This window comes from Salvia miltiorrhiza, chromosome 2 (genome assembly GCF_028751815.1).
Source record: "Salvia miltiorrhiza cultivar Shanhuang (shh) chromosome 2, IMPLAD_Smil_shh, whole genome shotgun sequence".
NCBI lineage: Eukaryota > Viridiplantae > Streptophyta > Magnoliopsida > Lamiales > Lamiaceae > Salvia > Salvia miltiorrhiza.
The window spans coordinates 1,466,127-1,478,397 of record NC_080388.1 but is presented as its reverse complement, the minus strand read 5'-3'; the positions used below and the strand labels follow the sequence as shown (position 1 = coordinate 1,478,397).

General features: G+C 39.4%; 2 protein-coding genes across 2 annotated transcripts; one reads left to right on the top strand and one right to left on the bottom strand.

Annotated features, from left to right (window-relative positions):
* The first annotated feature begins 1,617 nt into the window (after positions 1–1,617).
* On the top strand, positions 1,618–2,736 carry LOC131007572 (receptor-like protein 35). Its single transcript, XM_057934481.1, has 2 exons — positions 1,618–2,401; positions 2,660–2,736. The coding sequence occupies exons 1-2, from the start codon at positions 1,618–1,620 to the stop codon at positions 2,734–2,736; spliced, it is 861 nt and encodes a 286-aa protein (XP_057790464.1).
* Positions 2,737–4,686: 1,950 nt separating this feature from the next.
* Positions 4,687–7,275, bottom strand: LOC131007571 (uncharacterized). The gene is made up of 6 exons (XM_057934480.1): positions 6,824–7,275; positions 6,137–6,713; positions 6,014–6,082; positions 5,840–5,962; positions 5,177–5,320; positions 4,687–5,076 (listed from the first exon to the last, which is right to left on the bottom strand). Exons 1-6 carry the CDS (start codon positions 7,273–7,275, stop codon positions 4,687–4,689), a joined length of 1,755 nt encoding a protein of 584 aa, XP_057790463.1.
* Positions 7,276–12,271: the final 4,996 nt, after the last annotated feature.

Genomic DNA, 12,271 nt, shown 5'->3' with positions numbered 1-12,271 from the left:
CCTAGTAAGAATTCAAGATTCTTAGTAAGAATCATATAATTATAACTTAAGAATCTTGAACATTTTATGTATTTATATTTTGTTGAACATTTTATTCCATGTTTTGGAACAAAATTACACTTGCACTTTGTTTTTAGATTTATATTTTCTTGAATTATTTATTTCCTGTTTTCAAACAACATTGCATTTACGTCTTCATCTCCTATTTATTGTTATTGAGAATGCTAAATGTGTTGAGAATTGAAAATAATGAATAAATCAATATGGTGAAAATCTCGCACCTCCAGGATTCGAACCCATACTAAAATACTTTTTGATAAAAAAAAATATTGACTTATTCATCAAAACATTATTGACTTATTCAAGAGAGTGCAGAAGCAATTTCGGTCATTTATATTGATTGATCCTACGATCTATAGTTATTCTGAATTAATTTATTCCTTTCTATATATATTTTGCAAATTTGAAAAATGTTGAATAAATCAATAACTTTGATGAACAAATTGATAGTAGTTTGTTGAATAGATTAATATATATGTTGAAAATCTCGTCATTCTAGAATTCGAACCCAAAATTAACCAAATCTGTTTAACGATTCTAAATTTCGCAAAATATTTAAATTTCCCATGGAACCTAACCTATACGGTGCAGTTCCAGTGAGAACCATAATTTTCGTGAGAACATGAGAACTATTGAAATTACTGCATATGTTATACAAATTAATACATCCGCTATCAAATTTACTGCATTCGAAAAAAATAAATTATTTGCTCCCTTCAGGATTCGAACACAGGTTCTGCATTCATCCAGCAAGATAATGCATCTACCGTAGATCTTGATGATCGAATGACTTAAAATGATTCTCCGTTCTTATTTTATTTAGTGGTTCTTATTTGAACCTCTCACTATATATATATATATATATATATATATATATATATATATATATATATATATATATAGGGGCGCGCTCCAGTGAGACCCCCTATTTTTCGTGTAACATGAGTACAATGAATAAGACATATAATACTAATGAACAAAACGTATACCTAATGAACAAGATGTATATACTGATGAAAAATAAAATTTAAAAAATTCGTAATGAATAAGACATATATACTAATGAACATGGCCGTATATACTGATGAACAATGCAGTATATACTGATGAATAACGAAATTTAATTAAAATATTCTGCTCCCTCCAGGATTCGAACCCTGCGAAAAAAAATCACCCTCCAGGTACAATATCAGCCATAGGATTGATAAAATAAACGCATCAGATCGTGCCCTAGATCTCACTAAAATTAGGGGGTCTCATTGGAGCGCCCCCCTATATATATATATATATATATATAGGGAATGATGGTTTGTAAAAATTAATCTGAATTGTTTTCTATATATTGCTAGCAAATAATCAGTTGGATAATTTAATTTGTCAAACTAAAATTCAAATGTGTTCCAACGGCAGGTGAATTACCAGAAGAGCTAGGTAAATTGACAAATCTCGAGGAATTTCTAGCACCCTTCAATGATTACTTAAACGGCTCCATTCCATCTTCTACTGAGAAGATTATTTCTTCAACATAATCTCTTCTCTGGAAGTCTTCCTCCAGATATGGGGCTTTCACTTCCCAAACTCCAGCACCTCGCTTTATACTACAATAGACTCAACGGGAAAATTCCAAGCTCCATCAACAATGCTTCTATGCTCACTCTCTTGGAATTGAACAGAAACTCATTCACCGGCTCTGTGCCCGTCTTGAGCAATTTACGCTACTTGGAACACCTTCGCCTCTGGGAAAATAATTTCACAGGAGCAGAATTTATGTCATCTCTAACAAACTGCCCGTCTTTATTGTCCATAGAAATGTCGTACAATCCTCTAATGGCAGGAATTCTCCCATCTTCAATTGGGAATTTCTCAAAATCGCTTCAAATTATCACGGCATCATATTGCGACTTCAGAGGCGGTATTCCTTCTGGGATCGGAAACTTGAGCAGTTTGCTGTATTTGCAGTTATCGGGAAATCAGTTCACAGGATTCATCCCAACAACTATTTGGAATTTGACGCAGCTCCAAAAATTGTATCTTGGTAGCAATCAATTGGAGGGGCATATCTCTTCTGATCTTTGTCAGCTGCGTAATTTGAGGGAGTTGAACTTGAGTGCAAATTCGTTCACGGATCCCATTCTTGAATGTTTGGGTGAGCTTCAATCCTTAACAAGTGTCTCCCTTGCTTTGAACAAGCTGAATTCGACAATACCTTTGAGCTTCTGGAGTCTTGTTGATTTGGTGTATCTTGAGTTGCAGTCCAACTATTTGAGTGGTCAAATTTCACCTCAGATTGGAAATTTGAAATCACTTGACTATTTACACCTCTCGTCTAATCAGTTTGCAGGTAATATTCCAACTTCAATCAGCCGTTGCCAATTACTAACCATTATGTTGTTGTTTGATAACAAATTTGAAGGATCTATCTCCGAATCCTTGGGAAATATTACTAGTTTGAATGCACTTTACTTATATAACAACAATCTTTCTCGATCAATACCTAAGTCTCTAGATCTAGAAGGCCTTTACTAGTTTGAATGCACTTTACTTCTAGAAGGCCTCGAGTTTCTTGAGTTCTTTAACGTTTCTTATAACAAATTGGAAGGAGAGATTCCAAATGAGGGTTGCTTTGTTAACTTCACAACTGATTCTTTTGCTAACAATTCTGCTCTTTGTGGGTGAAAGAGAACACGGCGGAGAACCCTCGTCGCCGGTGGTTGGAACCGCAGAAGCCGGTGCCTCTGACTGAGGAGCATCGGTGGGCTCCTCAGCGGTCTTTCGGCGTTTGGCAGCAGGGGCCTTGCGTCGTCTTGGGGCCATGGAGGCTCACAAATGCAATTGAACTCCCAATTTTTCAAGTCCTACAAAATGACCCCTAAACTTAAAATCAAAACTTGCAGTTCAATCCCCAACCTTGCAGATGATGCAAAAATACCCCAACACCTAAAAAGAATCACCCAATTAGCCACCCACGATTATATATATACAGTATATATATATAGGGGTGAGCTAAAATAAAAACACTTCTTAAAGTATAAAATATGAACCATTTTCAGCCCTTAGATCATCAAGATCTACGGTTGATTCATCACCTTGTTGGATGAATTCATGGTCCTGAGTTTGAATCCCAAAGGTAGCGAAAAAAATTTCCCCTTAATTCAGACATTTACACAGATAATTCATAATTGTTCTACATAAAATTCATACATTTTAATTAGTTTATAATTTGTACGTTAAGAAGTGTTTATACCGTAGCCCTCCTCCATATATATATATTTGTATATAACAGAAACTAAATGAATGAAAAATAAAAAATCATAAACCAAAAAAGAAAGCAAAGGAAAAAAAAAACTCGGGTTGCCTCCCGATAAGCGTCGTTATTTAATGTCGTCTGCTAGACTTTCCAATATGATCAAGAGCTTGTTGAAGGTAACAGCGAAATGGTTTCCACTATCACCATGAGGGACGCATCATAATGCGGCTTCAATCGGTGTCCATTGACGGTAAATGTCTTCATCGTGTCCAAACTTTGAATTTCAAACGCCCCGTTTGGGTAAACAGACTGTATTTCAAATGGACCAATCCACTTCGTCTTCAACTTTCCAGGCATCAAACGCAGCTTTGATTGAAACAAGAGTACCTTTTGGCCGACTGTAAATGTCTTCCCTATCAGATTCTTGTCGTGCCACATTTTTGTTCGATCCTTGTACCACGCGGCAGCATCATAAGCTTTGAGACGAAGCTCCTCCAATTCTTGAAGTTGATACTTCCTTTCCTCCTCATACTTGAGCAATTCCATATTCATTTGCTTCATCGCCCAGTAAGCCTTGTGCTTTAATTCAACCAGCAAGTGACACATCTTTCCAAAAATCAATAGATAAGGTGACATGCCGATAGGAGTTTTATAGGCTGTTCGGTTTGCCCATAGCTTGTCGTCTAACCTTAAACTCCAATCCTTCCTTGAAGGGTTCATAATTTTCTCCAAGATTTGCTTAATCTCTCGATTCGAAACCTTAGCTTGACCATTCGTCTGGGGATGATAAGGTGTGGCCAGCCTATGATGAACACCATATCACCTCGTTAATGCTTCAGTGGTTCGGTTGCAAAAATGAGTTCTCTGATCACTTATTACATCTTGCGGCACTCCATACCTAGTAAATATATGGGACTTCAAGAACGCAGCGACCACCTTAGAATCATTCGTTCGCGTGGCCTTTACTTCTACCCACTTCGATACATAATCGACGGCTAGCAGAATGTAGAGATTGCCAAACGAGCTAGGAAACGACCCCATAAAATCCATTCCCCACACATCGAATACTTCACAGAATATCATTGGAACTTGAGGTATCTCATCTCTTTTGGAAATATTTCCAGTTAATTGGCATCGCTCACAACTCTTACAAAAAATATATTCATCTTTATTCAATGTAGTCCAGAAAAAACTTGAATCCAACACTTTCTGGGCTGTACGCTTCGGACCAAAATGTCCACGGCAGGCTAAAGAATGGCAATGCAAAAGTATCTCACCTTGTTCTGCTTCAGGAATGCATCGTCGAATGATTTGATCCGCTCCCACCTTCCACAAATAAGGTTCATCCCAAAAGTAATACTTGCAATCACTCTTAAGCTTCAGCCTTTGTGCCTTTGTGATTTAGGATGGGCACTTTCCAGTTGACAAATAGTTGACGATATCAGCAAACCAGGGGTCAGAGTCAAACTTGTCGATTGTAGCACATTTTGACTCGGAAGGTAGGCTCTGTTTGGGCAAACAGGTGGTCGTGCAGTTCCTGTGACAGCATATAGATGCTCATCTGGAAAATCTTCGTTGATAGGAACAACGTCATCATGATCTTGAACCAAACGACTGAGGTGATCAGCAACATTATTCTCTGCTCCTTTCTTGTCTATAATCTCCCAATCGAATTCTTGCAACAAAAGAATCCACCTAATCAAGCGTGATTTCGACTCTTTCTTTGATAACAAATATTTCAACGCCGAATGGTCCGTGTAGACAATTATCTTTGCTTTCAAAAGAAAAAATAATAGCCAACATTTCCTTCTCGGTGGTGGCATAATTGCATTGAGCTAGATTCAATGTTTTCGAAGTATAATATATCACGTGGCTCTCTTTTCCCAACTTCTGATCAAGAACAGCTCCCACCACATAGTAGCTGGCGTTATACATAAGCTCGACTAGAAGCTTCCAGTTGGGTGGTTGGATAATGGGAGACGTGGTCAGCTTAGTTTTCAACAAATCAAAAGCCTGTTTACAGTCATCCATTAGGGCAAACAGAACATCATTCTGCAGGAGCCGAGTCAAAGGTTGCGCGATCTTCACGAAATCTTTGATGAACCGTCTGTAAAATCCGGCGTGTCCGAGAAAACCCCTGACTTCCTTCACATTTGTAGAGTAAGGCAACTTTGCAATCAGATCCACCTTGGCTGTATCAACTTGAATTCATTTTCCCGAAACAACATGGCCTAGGACAATTTCTTCCTTGACCATAAAATGACACTTCTCGTAATTCAATATCAGATTCTTATCCACACAATGAGTCAAAACTCTATCCAAGCTGTTAAGACAACCTTTGAACTATTCTCCATATACTGTAAAATCATCCATGAAGATTTCTATGCATTTCTCGATCAAGTCGGTGAAGATGCTCATCATGCATCGTTGAAAAGTGCCAGGTGCATTACATAATCCAAACGGCATCTTGCTACATACATACGTGCTAAAGGGACATGTAAAGGTAGTCTTCTCTTGATCTTCTTTGTTTACATGAATATGAAAATAACCACTATAACCATCTAAGAAGCAGAAATATGCTTGTCCAGCTAGACGCTCCAACATCTGATCAATAAACGGTAAAGGAAAATGATCCTTGCGAGTGGCTACATTTAGCTTTCAGTAATCAATGCACATGAACCATCCAGTGACAAGACGCGTTGGCACCAACTCATTCCGCTCATTCTCAACCACTTGCAGACCTGATTTCTTCAGTACCATATGAATTGGGCTCACCTATTTGTTGTCAGAGATCAGATATATGATTCCCAAAGCGAGGAGCTTTAGTACTTCCTTAAGAACTATTTCCCTCATGTTTGGATTCAGTTTCTGCTGAGGATCTCGAACAGGCTTAGCATCAGGCTCCAACAAAATGTAATGCTGGCACACATCAGGACTTATTCTAGTGATATCAGCTAATGTCCACCCTATGGCCTTCTTTTGCTTCTTCAGTAAAGCAATTAGTTGCTCTTCTTTGCTCCTGGTCAACTCATTGCTAATACTGACAGAAAGAGTGTCACCCTCCCCTAGAAAAACATACTTCAAATTCGCAGGTAGGGGCTTAAGTTCCAGCACTGGCGGTTTCTTCTCAGATTGTAACGGTCTGTCATAAGACGTCTGTTTGAGCAAACATAACTTGCTTCTAGAACTTGCAATTTCCGATTGGGCATAAAGAGACATGATAGCTTCTTTGATCTCTTCATCATTCATCTCTTGAGCATCAAAATATATCCAGCCTTTCGTAAGAGTCAGTTCCAACTTATCCTGCATGAATTCAGTCTCAAGAAATTCTTGGACAAGAGGGTCAATCACATTAATGGCATAAGCATTTTCAGCATCATTAGGAGTTTTCATGGCATCATCAGTACTAAAAGTATATTTTTCTCCATGATAACCAAAGAAATAGTGCCATTACAAACATCTATGATCGACTCAGCAGTTAGTAAGAAAGGACAACTTAAAAGAACACCTGATGACCCTTTGGATTGCATGCCACTCATCCTCACCACATAAAAGTCAGCGGGATAAACGAAATTATGCACTCTCAAAAGAACATTTTCCAACAACCCTTCAGAATGAACACATGACCTATCGACTAGCTGAATTACGACTCTAGTATCCACCAACTCCACACCAATCAAGCTATCGCAAACAGCTAAAGGCATGACATTAATAGAAGCTCCTAAGTCACACATAGCATGCTCGATCTTTGTATCACCAATGAAACATGGCAAAGAAAACATACCTGGATCCTTGCATTTGGGCGGTAATTCCTTTTGTATCACGGCTGACACATTCTCGCCCATCACGATTTTTCTAGATTCTTTAGACTTACCAGCAATAAAGTCTTTCAGGAACTTGCTCAGTGGAGGAAATTTGAGTTCTTGAAGGAATGGAAGATTAATCTCCAACTTTCCAAATATTTTCATGAAATCGAGGAGCTCTTCTTCCGGTTTCTTCCTTGCTAGTCTTTTGGGAAAAGAAGCAGGTATCTCAATTTTAGGATCATGTAGGCTCAAAGGTGTATGAACCTTGGTATGCTCATCCTCAACAAGTTCTTTCTATGCTTCTTTTTCCTTCTGCACAGCTGTCGGATCACTGTTCTGTTTGTCCAAACATGATCGATTTGCATCCTGACCAGTAGAATCTGATTCGTCTCCAGACTTTTCAAATTTTTGCAGATCGGATTCTGCTCCAGAAACCTTGCTCGAACAATTTCTTGAATTCTGAATTGTAGGCTCACTTAACTCCTTGCCACCCCTCAAAGTAATTTTATTAACATTATCCTTTGGGTTAACTTGAACTTGTGATGGCAATCGGCCTTGATTTTCCGTGATCTCATTCATCGACGTTGAGAGCTGAGAGATTTGACGAGCCAAACCATCGATGCACACCTTTTGCTCTGCATGAGATTGTTGAAGCTACTGCACGTTGTTCTGCAAGAATTGTTGAGAACCAATCAATTCAACCATCATCTCCTCAAGAGATTTGCCTTATTTTTCTTGAGCATGTTGATGAGGTTGTGGTACTTGCTGAACCGTTCTTTAAAGTGGCAGACAATAATTTTACTGATGTTGTGGCTGCACTTGTTGAGGCTACTTCTGTGCCGGATCTCTCCAACGGAGATTAGGGTGATCTCTCTACCTAGGATTATATGTGCTTGAGTAAGGATCTTGTTTGGGTAGTGGATAATTGCATTTATAAAAGTTATGGGAAGAGTTTACTTGAGAATGAAGATCTTCATCGTTCCCATTGCATTGCAAGCTCGTGTGGCCAAAATTACCACATGCTCCACATGGTTTCTCCGGTTGTCCAGCACTTGCCACCTTTTTCACCTTCTCTACTACATTACTCAACATTCTTTCCATCCTCCCCATTCTTTCTTCAAACTTGTCCTCAAAGTTAGAGGAACTTGTTTGTGCAACTTTCTTGAGCAAACGAATGTTTGACTCATCGTATTCTCTCATCGCCTCCACCAAGTGTTAAATCAGTTTCTTAGCTTCGCTCATTGTGTTGTGAGAAAATCCCCCTCCACTTGATGAATTCACAAGATTTTTAGTGTTAAAGGTCATTCCTTGGTAGAAATATTGCAGCAAATCTCCATCAGAAAATTTATGATTTGGGCAACTATCCACCAATCTCTTGAATCTTGTCCAGTATGCACTCAACGACTCGTCGTACTCTTGTTTGGCTCCACTAATCTCCTTCTTCAATGCATAAGTCTTAGTTGGAGGAAAGAAATGTTCCAGGAACACCTTCTTCATCTCAGCCCATGTAGATGTTGGGAAATTAGGTGCAATTTCCCTCTAACCAGATATGTGAGAGCGAAATAAATGCGGAATAATAAAGACACAAATTTGATAATGGAGTTCGGCCAATTATGCCTACGTCTCCGGAGCTGCTGCAGATCTATTTAACAAGGGATAAAAATATACAGTGTTTACAACACTCACAACACTCAACTCACAACCCGTTATACCCCAAGAAAAATTACTATCTAATTTTCTCACACCAAAAGCTTCTAACTAAGCTTTTGTCTCAAACCCTCAAACTCTCGTATTTGAGATTTCCTTTTTGAACTCACTCTTGCTCTCTCTACACAAAGCTGATGAATGTTACTCCCTCCGTCCCAAAGGAAATGTCCTCCTTCTTTTGGGCACGGTTATTAAGGATGCATAATCTGCCTAATCTAGTAGAATATTAAGAAAATTTCAGTTTCTACTAGATTAGGCAGCATATAAGATTCAATGACAGATTATGCATCATTTCAGTTTCTACTAGATTAGGCATATTATGCATCCTTAATAACCGTGCCCAAAAGAAGGAGGACATTTCCTTTGGGACGGAGGGAGTACATATTTATAGGCATGAGAGGGAGACAACAACATTAAATGTCGTGGAAGAAGTATACAACTACTTTTTGCCTTTTCAACTATTATGGGCTAAGTTGCAATTTTTCTTTACCTAGCCTTTCACTTCTCAATAGTAGCTAGCAGCCAACACAATCTTTACATTGTGTTTCTTCAATAATTGTGGCTGATGTTTGACTAACAATCTCCCACTTGAAGACTGATTTCAATCTGTCTTCATACCTTGATCAATGCAGCAGCTCCTCCGGTCTTATTACTCAAGCAGACCAACTGAAGTTGAACACAACCTCAGTTTATCAATGGTTACCGTCTTCGTTAGCATGTCCGCTGGATTTTGAGCTCCACTTATCTTCTCGAGTTTCAAAATCCCATCTTCCAGAAGTGACCGGATAAAATGATACCGCAACTGTATATGCTTCGTTCTGGAATGGAAGGATGAATTTTTTGCTAGATGGATAACACTCTGACTGTCACAATACAAGACATTGTCTTGTTGTTTCTTGCCCAATTCCTCCAAGAAACCTTGTAGTCAGACCATTTCCTTGCTGGCTTCTGTGACAGCAACATATTCTGCTTCTGTTGTGGAGAGAGCAACTATCTTCTGCAGTTGAGAAACCCAACTCACTGCTGTTCCACCCAGAGTATAGATATACCCTGTAGTGCTCTTTCTAACGTCAACATTTCCAGCTAAATCAGCATCCACATAGCCTGACAGTGTCGTATCTCCACCTTTGAAACATAGTGCTTTGTTAGTGGTACCCCGTAGATATCTGAGGATCCATTTGACTGCTTCCCAGTGGACCTTGCCTGGATTATTCATGTACCTGCTCACTGCTCCCACTGCTTGAGCAATATCTGGTCTAGTACAAACCATGGCATACATCAGACTTCCAATTGCTGAAGCATATGGCACCTTAGCCATATGTGCACGTTCTTCCTCCGTCTTCGATGATTGTTCCTTGGAAAGCCTGAAATGAACACCTAAAGGTGTACTTACTGGTTTAACATCTTGCATGTTAAACCTGGAGAGTACTTTGTTGATGTACTCAGCCTGCGACAACACCAAAGTCCCCGACTTTGTGTCCCTCTTGATCATCATGCCAAGAATTTGCTTCGCAGCAGCCAGATCTTTCATTGCGAACTGCTTTGATAATTTATGCTTCAAATTATCAATCTCTTGCATGTCTGAACCTGCAATGAGCATGTCATCTACGTATAACAATAAGATAATGAAGCTATTGTCAAACTTCTTAATATAACAACAATGATCTGCTTGGCATCTAGTGAAATCGATGTCACCCATAAAGCTATCAAATTTCTTGTACCACTGCCTCGGAGCTTGTTTTAAACCGTACAAGCTCTTCTTCAACCTGCACACCAGGCTTTTCTTGTCTGCTTTTATAAAGCCTTTTGGTTGCTTCATATAGATTTCCTCCTCCAAGTCACCATGAAGGAAAGCTATTTTTACATCCAGTTGCGCAAGATGTAAATTCTCCGCAGCTACAATTTTCAACACCAGTCTGATTGTAGTCAGCTTCACGACTGGAGAGAAAATTTCGTTGTAGTCAACACTTTCTTTCTGCTGAAAGCCTTTGACAACCAATCTCGCTTTGTAGCGTTTGCTCCCGTCATGCTCTTCTTTGATCCTGAAAACCCACTTGTTATGAAGTGCTTTCTTACCAGGTGGTAATTCAGCTAATTCCCATGTCTGATTTGACATGAGTGAGTCTATCTCATCTTTCATGGCAGACTCCCACTTGACTGAATTCTCCACTTGCATGGCTTCATCATAACACTCTGGTTCTCCACTATCAGTTAGCAACAGATAATGCAAAGAAGGCGAATAGCGTTGGGTTGGCTTGGGAACTCTGGAGGAGCGTCTTAGTACTGGCGTGTTTGGTTCGCCATCGACTGCTTCAGGACTGACCTGAATATCTTTTTCAGAAATCTCCTCAAACTCAACGAATTCCTCCTTTGTTTCAGCATCATTGTTTGGGCTTCTTGATTCTGCTGTCATTCGGTCTTTGTACATCACATTCTCATTGAATATGACGTCCCTGCTCCGGATGATCTTCCGATTTTCATAGTCCCAAAATCGGTAGCCAAACTCGTCTCCGCCATATCCAACAAAAACACATTTGTTAGATTTTGCATCGAGTTTACTTCTTTGAGCAGAATCAATGTGTATGTATGAAATACAACCAAACACTCTTAAATGTGAAAGGTTTACCTCCTTTTTGCTCCAAACTTCCTATGGTATTCTCCCGTCCAACGGGACTGATGGCCCACGATTGATCAAGTAGGCCGCAGTGTTGACAGCTTCAGCCCACAACATATTGGGCAAGCCGACATGTATCTTCATGCTCCTGGCACGTTCATTCAGAGTTCTGTTCATGCGCTCTGCCACGCCATTTTGCTGCGACATCATGGGAATTGTTTTCTCCATCTTAATTCCACTTTCTGCACAAAATTCTTTGAATCTGCTATCTCTGTATTCTCCTCCATTATCTGACCTCAACCGTTTGACTTTCAACCCAGTTTCACTTTCCACTATCGCTTTCCATTTTCTGAAGGTATCAAAGACTTCTGATTTCTTCTTTAGAAAATAAACCCACACCTTCAGTGTGGAATCATCAATGAAGGTGACGTAATACACTGAGCCTGAAAGAGATGGAACTGGTGATGGTCCCCATACATCTGTATGAACCAATTCCAACTTCTCCGTCTTGGGTTCCTTGCCAATCTTTGCAAAGCTAACTTTCTTTTGTTTGCCAAAGATGCAATCTTCACAAAGCCCGGCAGCTTTCCTTTTGACAGCAATGTCTTCATCCCTTTCTTGCTCATATGGCCAAGCCGTTGGTGCCACAAACTGGATTCCCCTTCAGCGTCTGCTACTGCAATGATATTCTCTAAGTTTGAGGTTACATAGAGAGTACCATTCATCTTGCCACGAGCAATGATGAGTGCTCCTTTGGTAATCTTCCATTCATGATCTGAGAAGGTTGTACAATAACCTTCTCCATCAAGTTGACCCACCGAGATCAAATTCCTTTTA